At 58.0% G+C, this 10,162-nt stretch overlaps 1 protein-coding gene across 5 annotated transcripts; it reads left to right on the top strand.

The window, feature by feature from the left end:
- Positions 1-3,146: 3,146 nt before the first annotated feature.
- FGF8 (fibroblast growth factor 8) lies at positions 3,147-9,127 on the top strand. Of its 5 annotated transcripts, none has more exons than XM_055560139.1 (6): positions 3,147-3,374; positions 3,473-3,509; positions 4,043-4,129; positions 4,354-4,534; positions 7,721-7,827; positions 8,595-9,127. In XM_055560139.1, exons 1-6 carry the CDS (start codon positions 3,343-3,345, stop codon positions 8,931-8,933), a joined length of 783 nt encoding a protein of 260 aa, XP_055416114.1. In that variant the 5' UTR covers positions 3,147-3,342; the 3' UTR covers positions 8,934-9,127. The 5 variants fall into 5 exon arrangements, with proteins under 5 accessions (XP_055416114.1, XP_055416118.1, XP_055416115.1 ...); XM_055560140.1 differs by having other exon boundaries at positions 3,157-3,374; positions 8,653-9,127; XM_055560141.1 differs by having other exon boundaries at positions 3,160-3,374; positions 4,387-4,534; positions 8,653-9,127.
- The last annotated feature ends 1,035 nt before the right edge of the window (positions 9,128-10,162 follow it).

Here is a 10,162-nt window from a genome sequence, read left to right as displayed (position 1 = left end):
GGGGCGAAGGGGGACGACCAGACGGGGCCTAAAGTGCTTAACACAGTCTCTGCGATTTACATTTGAACAGTCGGCGGAGGGTCTGCGGCGCTTTGAACGCCTGGCGCAGGCTGCGCGTGTTGGAGCGCAGGCGGCCCCCGCCGGTTGGTGTGGATTTGAGGGGCCCAGGGTGGGCCAGGGGCGGTGGGAGGGGGCGACCGATGCTTTTGGAAAGAGGCTGAGCGTGTGTGTTTGGGCCCTTGCAACGGTGTATTTGCAGAGAGGGGCTATTTGTGTTGGCGAGAGGTGTGTGTTTGTGTTTGCAGGAGGCGAGTGACTCTGTGTGTGTGTATTTGTGTTTGAGGAGTGTGGGGACGGCCGGGAAAGGTGGCCGGGCTGTCACTCAGCGATCAGGTTGACAGGCGCTCCCTCATCAGGGCCAGGGAGCTCTGATTGCAGATTCGAGGAAACAAAATAGCAATTGTAATTACGGGGCTTTGATAAGATAAAGGAAGGAGCGAGCCGGCCGGGAGGCGAGTAAGAGCAAGGGAGGAGAGAACGGCTTGCTGGGGCCCCGATGGAGTATTTACATCTGTCATTCACGGGGGTGTGTCCTCGCAGTACCCGGCGCCTGATGCGGGGGTGTCCCTATTGACACCCCTTCCCCCATCTAGGGACAGGGACTTTGGGGGATATGAGAAGAATCTCCTCAAATGGACCAAGACGCAGCTGGGGGAAGTTCTCAAAATGTAGAGGAATTCTGGTCTGTATAGGCCCCCCGGGGTAGAGGTTAGGGTGTGGGACTCAAACCCTGATTGATGGTCCACACGTTTAGGCCGGGGATGGCCCATCTCTGGGGGAGAGTGAGGAGGGTGGATTAAGATCATTGAGGTTCAGCCCAGCATTTTCAGAACCTTCTGGGGGCTCCAAACCAGGGTTGAACTCTGGTCTGAGCCAGGTGCTATAGTCTCCACCCCCCACTCTGGGGAAAGGCAGGTGCCCAGAGTGACTCAGGTTGTGACTACACACGCTAAGGATGGGCCGGATGATGCCCTGACCCCTGCTTGCGTCCTGCTCCTTGCTGTTCTCATCAGACTGTTTTCAGAGGGCTGGTCCCTGGTGAGAAGACCCTTTTCATCCACTGCCTCTCATCTCCCCACTTATTTATTAATGCATACAAATAATAAACATATTCAAGGGCCTCCTATGTGCAGGGCATGAGGTTAAGATGGTGAATATTTTGCCTGCTTGAATTAGTGTACCTGGGGATGTAGACACCCAACAACTTCTAAGACAGAGGAGCTCAAATGAAGGAGAAATGCTGGTCTAGGCTGTGGGTACTGGAGCCCACTTCACTTGTCTTCCCCCAGTGCCCACCTCCCAATGGGGTTGAGAGGAGATGGTACAGACAGCCTTTAGCAAATACAAGTGCTCAATAAATGGTGGTGCTTATGATTCTTATCTGTTGGGAGGGTGGTGAAGGCAAGGCCCCACCTGCACTGAGGTCTAAATGCTCAGTCAGTTTCCCCATTATTCATTCATTAAATACAGAATTGCAGAACCCTGCCCTGCTCTCCTGAGCTAGTAAGATATGGTCCTTGCCTGGAGGTCTGGGTGGGAAAGAGCCACTTGAGGGAACAGACTCAAGTGGGTAACAGGTGAGCTCAGGGAGTCTGCTTCTCTGGGGAAGGATGAGATCTTGGGACAAGTCTCCTGATTCTGTTTCCCCATCTAGACCTTGCTCAGTATTAGCACTATGGCTGGGAGTGGGAAAGGCAGGCCACAGAGAAAGGGGAAGAACTTGGCTGTGCTGCCTCTGGTCTCTTGGTTTCCTGAGGCCACCCCAACCCCTCCAGCCCAATCCCCAAGGACATGGGGGCTGGCAGTAGGGCAGGGGAGGTCTTGGGCAAGGGCAGCAGCTGGGCAAAGCATCAGTGGCTCCACCTGCTCCCCAGAATTTTCTGTCTCAGGGCATCTCTGCCCACCCAAGCAGCTCTCAAAGAAGCACCACGCCTCGGGGGTTCCTGAAGCCCCTGGAGGAAGCAATGGGAGGAAAGGCTTAGACAACTCACTACCTTCTTTGATACTTCCCCCTCCCCCAGGGTTGACAAATCACCAGTCCAAGTTAACCACACAGTAGGTGTGTAAGTACCTGTTCATTGCACAAATAGTGGGACTCTGAGCGAAAAAGACTAGGCAACCTGGATCTAAGTCTCTTTCCCAGGAAAAGCAGCTGAGGTTATTTTTGCGCCCACTGCCTGCCGCTTTGGGGAGAGCATGGTGGTGGCAGTGACTGGAGTTTTACGTATGGGTGGGCTCTCTCCTTTTTGGGTGGTGTGGTCAAGCTTCAGTCTAGCGTGTTGGGGGCGGGAGGTCGGGGAGGGACAGGAGCAGTGGTGATGGTGATAATGAGAGCAGGAAGCAGGAAAGGAGATGTTCCTCGATCTCAGGGCCTTCTTGGTGACTGAGCGATGCAGGAGAGACCGGCAAGGCAGGGTACTCAGCAGAAAGATGGGGGTGGTTGTCGGCTCCCGGTCGCACAGGCACGCACTGCCAGCGGAAAGCGCACAACCGTTCACCCCAGTGTTAGAGGCTACTTGCAGGCGGCAGCCCCAGACAGACAAAGCACACAGTAGGTGGCTCAGAGAACCGCTGTCTAGCTTGAGGCTTAAGCGGACCGGGTCCCACGGTGGAGACAGGGCGCCTTCCCACTTGGGCGCCCGGGGGGTCCAGGAAGCCCCAGCAGAGGGTCTCGGGACTCCACGGGGTGGGCGGCCCGATGCGCCCCCCATGCCCGCTTGCCTGGACCCCAAGAACGCGCAAGGGGACAAGTCCAGGATGCGGAGAGGCGCCCAGACGGGCCGCCCCCGCCCCTTGCAGCGGGTCCCCAGACCCCTCCCCTCACCCAGACCCCCAATCCCCGACCCTCCGACCGCCCCGCCCCAGTCCGCCCCGCCCCCGCCCCGGGCTGCGTCCGGGCCCCCGCTCCCAGCCGGGGGCTGCGGGCTCCGGCCGCCCGCCCCGCGCTCCCCCCTCGCGCCCGGTGCGGCGCCCCCCGCCCCCACCCCTCCCCCTCCCTTCCCACTTACCCACCCCCGCTGCCGGCCCGTTACCCTCCCTCCCGCTCCGGCTCCTCAGCAGCCAGCGGCCAACGGCTCCGGCTGCGGCGCAGAGGCACTCGGCGCGGCGCGGCGAGCTCGACATTCCCTGGGTCCCGCGGAGCCGCGTCCCGATCGCCCGGGCTGCCACCCTCGAGCCCCGCTCCGCCGCCGCCGCCGCCGCCGCCCTCGGCTCGTCGGTCCGCTGCCTCCCGCGAGCCGGCGAGATCCCGCCGGGGCCGTGCGTGCTCCCCGGCCGCGCGCCATGGGCAGCCCCCGCTCGGCGCTGAGCTGCCTGTGAGTACCGCCGCCCCGCGCCCCCGGCCGCACGCCCGCCCGCCCGCCCGCCACTCACCCCGCGCCCCTCTCTCCCCGCCCGCTTTTGTCTCCCACAGGCTGTTGCACTTGCTGGTTCTCTGCCTCCAAGCCCAGGTAAGGCGCACTGCGCCGGGGTCGGAGGGGCACGCCGGGGGGCGAGGTCGGGCAGGCCGGGGCAAGGGGACTGACACCGCGGCCGCGCGGCGGGCTGGAAGGGCTGGGAAGCATCTTAGAACTGCAACCCTTAACTATCCCGAGGAGGGGTTAAGGACCAGAGAGGTAGCGTCGGCCTCAGGTCAGACAGCCTGTGAGCCGCGCGAGGCTAGAACCCGCGGTTTCGGAGTCCGGCGCTGTCTCCCACGCCTCCGAGCCAGGTGGGGGTGGTTGGGGAACTCGGCGGGCAGCCACTCCCGGCCGCGCCGAGGAAGGGGGTATTCGGGGCCAGGGGGCGTTCGATGTCAGAGGGCCGGTGACTGCCTCAGGGACCCGCTCCGCGGCTCTCTGGGGAGACTTGGCGGCGGGTCTGGCCGAAAGATCAGGTGCCCGGGTCTTCTGTGGTCTCAACATTTGCTCCGTGAATTTGTCTTTATAAATGTCAGGGGTCGGGCCGCGCTGCCTCCCGACTTAAAAGCGCCCTGCTCTTCTAGGAAGGCCCGGGCGGGGGGCCTGCGTTGGGCAGGGAGCTCGCTTCCCTGTTCCGAGCTGGCCGGGAGTCCCAGGGTGTTTCCCAACAGGTGGGTCCAGATCCTTCCCCATCCCGGGCGCATCCATGCTAGACTGGGTCTGTCTGACTTCCTTGGGTAGGGTGGGGGTGGTCCGAACTGGCATGTTGGGGGGACCCCAGCCCCTGCCGGCTGCCTGGGGCAGTGGAGGGAGGTGCCGGGTGATGGGGGCCACTCGGGCCCCTGGGCAGGGTAGCATTATAATGGCGTGTTGTGTATTTTTCAATTTCCTAAAGGTAACTGTTCAGTCCTCACCTAATTTTACACAGCATGTGAGGGAGCAGAGCCTGGTGACAGATCAGCTCAGCCGCCGTCTCATCCGGACCTACCAACTCTACAGCCGCACCAGCGGGAAGCACGTGCAGGTCCTGGCCAACAAGCGCATCAACGCCATGGCAGAAGACGGGGACCCCTTCGGTAAGGAGCTGCACTGCCCTGGGGTTAAGGTAGCCTGCGCGGCGCGCCCCTCCTCCCCAGGCTGGCCTGCTGTGACGGGACCCAGCAGTCACATCTGTGCTGAGCTGAGGCCTGCAGGCTCCCCAGCTCAGAATGGAAGGAGTTAAGCCGACAAAGCATCTTGGGGGTCAGCTGGAGAAGAGAGGGCTGGGGAAGGGACCCTGGGGAGGACTTGGCCCATAGGTGCCCTTTCCCTGCCCAGCAGATGAATGAAGCCAGGAATCTCCCTTTCCACCTCCCCCTCTCATACCCCTCCCCACTGCAGGTGGAGGCAGAGGGTTCAGGGGGAGGGGGCCCAGGTTTAAGGGAAGCTCTTGAAAGAGGATATGTCACCAGGGCCCACAAAAGCAGAGTGGGAAAGAGAAGGGAGAGAAATCCCCTCAACTCTCCCAGGTTTGGGGGCGGTGTACTGCGAACCTTAAATACTTTGATCAGGAGGGTCAATTACACATAGGACTAGGCTAGGAAAGGGGCCTTCCCCACTTCACTTGTCCAGAAACCCAGGCGGTTGGTCAGAGCGGGGCTCCTGGCTCCCGGTGGGGTGGTGAGTACAGGGAGCTACTGTGGGGTGGAGAGGCTGAGGACTGATTGATTTCTAAAACATTCAATATTCCTGCCTTGAAACAAGGCCAATTTCCAGAGTCCTGGATGTACCAAGAGAAAAGCAAGTCCTCTGGGCGGCTGGTGTTGTTTTTAGAGAGCGATTATTGTGAGTTTAAAAACCTTTAAATAATGACCAAGTTAAACAAGCATGAAAGGAGAGGGGAAGACTCTATTAAAATGTAATAAAAAGGTGAAGCATTTTAAGAGCTAAGAAGAAAAATGAAGAATGATATAAAACAGAAAAAGAACGAGCCTTTTTTTCAGATGTGGAGTTTGAAAGGAGTTGCAAGTCTGTAAATGTTAAAAAAGAGGTTCAAGATTGTTCTCTATGAATCTCTGGAGAGACCCCCGCGTCTGGCAGAGCGATTAAAACTCTTCTTACTTTCACCTTTTTTAACATTTCCTGAATACTTTCTCCTCTTCTCGAGCCAGTTTGGGGGATCGAGTATGTCTCGCTGCATTTTTTCTGCATCGACGTAGCTGACTTCCCTTCAAAGCTGGAGAAGGAGACATAATTTTCCTGGGATAAATCTGTCACTGGGGTGGAAGAATAGGTTTGAAAATGTTAAGCTTTCCAAAAGCCCGGTCGGGAAAGCCGCTGTAAACTGCCGCCCCAGCTCCCCAGCTCCATCCAGGAAGGAGAGTGGGGGCTTTCTGCAGTGGGGGTGGGGGTGGCCTGCCCGGTGGCCGAGCTCCCCTGCTGGGCTGGCAGGGCCAGCCTGCCGCCCCTTTGTCCCTTCAAACTGGCTGCTCGTTGCCCTTCTCAGCTTCCAAGGAAAGGGAATGAATGTCTGGCTCCTCCTGGGTTTGCTCCATTGGAGCAAATGGTCCAGCATCCTCTGGGTTTGGGGAGCGAAGAAGACGCTAAGCTGATCATGGGGGGATTCATCTTCAGACATCAGAGGTCTGATGCCCACTTCTCTTCTTACAATTATAGGAGGCTTCCCAGGTTCCCTGGTCCCTGCCTGGTGGGCAGGAGCAGGAGCTGTAGGGCCCAAGAACAGAGGCTTAGGGTTTATAGCCAGGACAGGTAGAATCTGGGGAGAATGGCAGAGAACTCCCAGGGGATTCCTTATGGGTCCCAGGAAGGGACAGAGGGCTCCATTCCTGTCTGCCTTGTTTGGCAGACTCCCCTCTTCTCCAGTTGATGTCCTTCTTAGCCCTTAAAAAATAGCTGCTCCTTGCCCTGAAAAGCAGAACAGGAAAGGGATGGGCAGACTGGCTGGATCCAAGAGGAGCTGGGTGGGAGGGGAGGTGGCAGCTGCATTTCCCTGGCTGACTTGGAGCCAGACTGGGGACTTGGCTACTGGGTCCCAGCTCTATGCTTCTGCAAAGGGAAGCAGGCAGTCACAGGCTGGGCTGTGAGAGCTGCCTTGCTGACCTGTGCCCATCACCTCCCATTAGTTTCAGGGTCAGAGAAGGTGCCACCTTGTCAGAATAAGCTGGGAGGTAGCCCTGGGAGTCACCAGACTTCTTTCTCAAGGAGGGAGAAGGCTGAAGGAGGGAGGGCAGGAGACCCAGCCCCTTTGGTTCCATCCCAAACAGCTAAGTCGGTCCTCACTCTCAAAGGGAGGAGTTGTACAGAGAGTGGGCAGGGGCCAGGGCTTCTGTGGCAAGCTGGCTGTCTAAGGGAAGGGGTAAGAAGGCACAGGATTCAGCTCCCTGTCTCCTGGCTCTTGAGTGAGAGGCAAGCACACATGATTTTCTCTTCTCCTCCCCTACAGAAAGTGTTTGCTTACTGGGGTAAGAAGCCCAGTGCTGCTAGAGGGGGTGCAAGAGAAAAGACTATTGAATTACTGATTTCTGAACACTGGGGCTGGGGTCTGGAGTGACTGGGAAGTATGGGGAAGAGACAGTATCCTCCTAGCTGGTGTCTGAGTTTCTAGGAAAGCAGCCAGCCATAGGCTGTGTGTGGAGGGAGAGCTGTCCTCATCCCTGTCAACTTCGCAGCAGAGCCGGGGTGGAGGGTGGAAGTGGGTTGGGGTGGAGTGGGTTGGGGTGGAGGGTGTCGGGGGGTGGCCAAGGCTGTGGGTTGGAACCCGAGGTATCAGAAGCAAGAGAGAGTGCTTTTATGTTTGACCTCAGGAGTGGAGGTCACCGCTGCACCTGGATGTTTGTAATAACCTGTGAGGCACGTGCATATAATATTTTGAATTGGAAGAATCCTCATAGATCTTTTGATTGGTAGTGGAATTCTAGTCAAATTAAATTTTACTTGAAGCCTCAACACAAAAGTCATTACTGTCTGGTTATAAAAGAGGGTCTTCAGTTTGATGGCTCTAAGACCCCTCTGCATAAACCAGTTCAGACACCATGATCTCATCCATTCCCCCTCTGTAAACCCAGGCGAGGGGCCTGAAGCCCAGAAAGGGGACTTGACCTTTCCAGGGTTGCACAGCATATTAGTGGCTGGAGCCCACAGCCTGGGCATCTGGCTTGGAGCAGCTGCTTCTGGGATGGGCCAGCTGGGGTAGGGACATGGAGCACTGGAGGTCAGGAAGCTGCCAATAACCACCCCCACCCCACCCCAACCTTTCCTGACAGCAAAGCTCATCGTGGAGACAGACACCTTCGGGAGCCGGGTTCGAGTACGAGGAGCTGAGACAGGCCTCTACATCTGCATGAACAAGAAGGGGAAATTGATTGCCAAGGTGAGGTCCTAGAAAGAAGGGAGGGACTGGCTGGGGTCTGGGGAGCAGGCTGGGCTGGCTGAGCTCCTCCAGGGTACCAACAAGGTGGGCAGAGAGGCAGAGGGCCACCTTGGGGTTACCTAATGATTGGGTGGGGGTGGAGGAGGTGAGGGAGGAGGTAACTGAGAGATGAAAAGCTATAAAGGCAAAGGAGGAAGAAGGAAGGCTAGGGAAGGGGCTGGGGAGGGGGTGTCGGTAAATTCCATATATCTTTTTAACAAATCGCCAAATTGCTTTGCTATTATGTCCAATTACATGGTACCAGCATTTGGAATGTTCAGTAAGCTGAGGGCCCAGCCCCTCAGCCGAGCTCTGAAATGGCCCCATTAGTCACGGCTCCTCTCCAGCCTCGAGCTCCCCTCTTCCCTGGCTTCTGGGGCCTGGGGCTCAGCATCTCCTCACCAGCCTTCCCTCCCCCATAGGGTGGTGGCCCTGGGGCTGCAGGTTAGCATCCTGAGATGGCTGAGGGGGGCAGCTGGGGAAACGGGTGCTAGCAGCTTGGGCCAGACTGGTGGGCAGGAGGCCAGGGTGGGCAGGGGCTGGGCCCCCTCTCTGCCCCTCTGTGTTGGGGCCCAGCCCCTCTGTAGACAGCCATGTGTCACTGCTACCCAGGAGGACAGGAAGTTGCCGGGTGGGCTGTGAGTTGTGAGGGATTAGAGAGCGGGTGCCCACCCTGCCATCTGCTGGGGTGCCCACCTGCTGTCTGGGGCCGCCTGCCCTCTGCCTAGGATGGGAGGGGGCTCCGGACAGAGCCGGGTGACACCGTGTCTGCCCCCCACCTTGCAGAGCAACGGCAAAGGCAAGGACTGCGTGTTCACGGAGATCGTGCTGGAGAACAATTACACGGCCCTGCAGAACGCCAAGTACGAGGGCTGGTACATGGCCTTCACGCGCAAAGGCCGACCCCGCAAGGGCTCCAAGACCCGGCAGCACCAGCGCGAAGTCCACTTCATGAAGCGACTGCCCCGCGGCCACCACACCACCGAGCAGAGCCTGCGCTTCGAATTCCTCAACTACCCGCCCTTCACGCGCAGCCTGCGCGGCAGCCAGAGGACTTGGGCCCCTGAGCCCCGATAGGCCCTGCCGGCCCCTCCCCGCCGCTCCCCGCCCAGGCTTCCTCTTTGCAGGAGGAGGTCTGCGCTACTGAAGGCTGGGGAGGAGCCGGGAGAGCCCCGGGCTCTAGTTGTGGATAATTGTTTGCTGTTGGGTTTTTTTCTGTTGTTGTTTTGTTTTTTTTTTAAACAAAAGAGAGGCTCTATTTTTGTATTCCACTCAGCTGTGGTGTCTGACTTCTTCACTCTCACCTAGGCTGGTGAGTGGCCTAGACTGGGATTCTGGCGGGGGGTTTCCTGAGGGTGGGGGGCCTTTTCTCATCCCGCAGAGGCACTCCTGGGACCCCAGCAGCTGCAGGGCAAGACTGCTAGACTGTCGGGCTCCACTGCACCCCTAGGTGGGGGCAGAGAGGAAAGGAACTGGAACTTTAGGTCAGGTCTTTCAAGAGCAGGTGTCAGCGGAGGATGGTTGTATACTGCTGCTGCTGCTGCTGCTGCTGCTGCTAAGTTGCTTCAGTCGTGTCTGACTCTGTGCGACCCCATAGACGGCAGCCCACCAGGCTCCCCCGTCCCTGGGATTCTCTAGGCAAGAACACTGGAGTGGGTTGCCATTTCCTTCTCCAATGCATGAAAGTGAAAAGTGAAAATTGAAAGTGAAGTCGCTCAGTCGTGTCCAACCCTCAGCAACCCCATGGACTGCAGCCTACCAGGCTCCTCCGTCCATGGGATTTTCCGGGCAAGAGTACTGGAGTGGGGTGCCATTGCCTTCTCCTGGTTGTATACTAGTTGCTATTAAATGACTGAAATATTTATTTAATTGAATTAAAAACGCGTGTTGGAGAGTGGGTCCTGCCGGGGTCAGCCCCCTCCCCCTGTGTTGCCCCAGGTGGCAAGTGGCTGAGACCCTCAGTGAGTCAGGCAGCAGCTCTGACTGGAGCTTCGCTTCCACCTAAGGATCCACACGTGTTACTGGAGGGGCTTTCCTGGGAGAACAGAAACAGGGAAAAGGGCAAGAAGAGGTTCTTAACTGGTCTTAGGGCCTCTCGGTCATGGACTCTTAATGGGAGTTGATGGTAACACTTCCCCAGGCCATCTCTGGGTCAGAAATGATGACTGCTAGGACTGGAGCTCATCATGGATTCAGTGGGTCCTTTAAAAAGTACCTTTCTGTGTGCCTTGGTGTGTGGGGGACACAGGTCAGAGATGCCTGCTCTAGTTCTGAGTATCAGACTCCAGAAGATGCA

This window comes from Bubalus kerabau, chromosome 22 (genome assembly GCF_029407905.1).
Source record: "Bubalus kerabau isolate K-KA32 ecotype Philippines breed swamp buffalo chromosome 22, PCC_UOA_SB_1v2, whole genome shotgun sequence".
Classification (NCBI taxonomy): Eukaryota; Metazoa; Chordata; class Mammalia; order Artiodactyla; family Bovidae; genus Bubalus; species Bubalus kerabau.
This window is presented reverse-complemented; position numbering and strand designations above follow the sequence as displayed.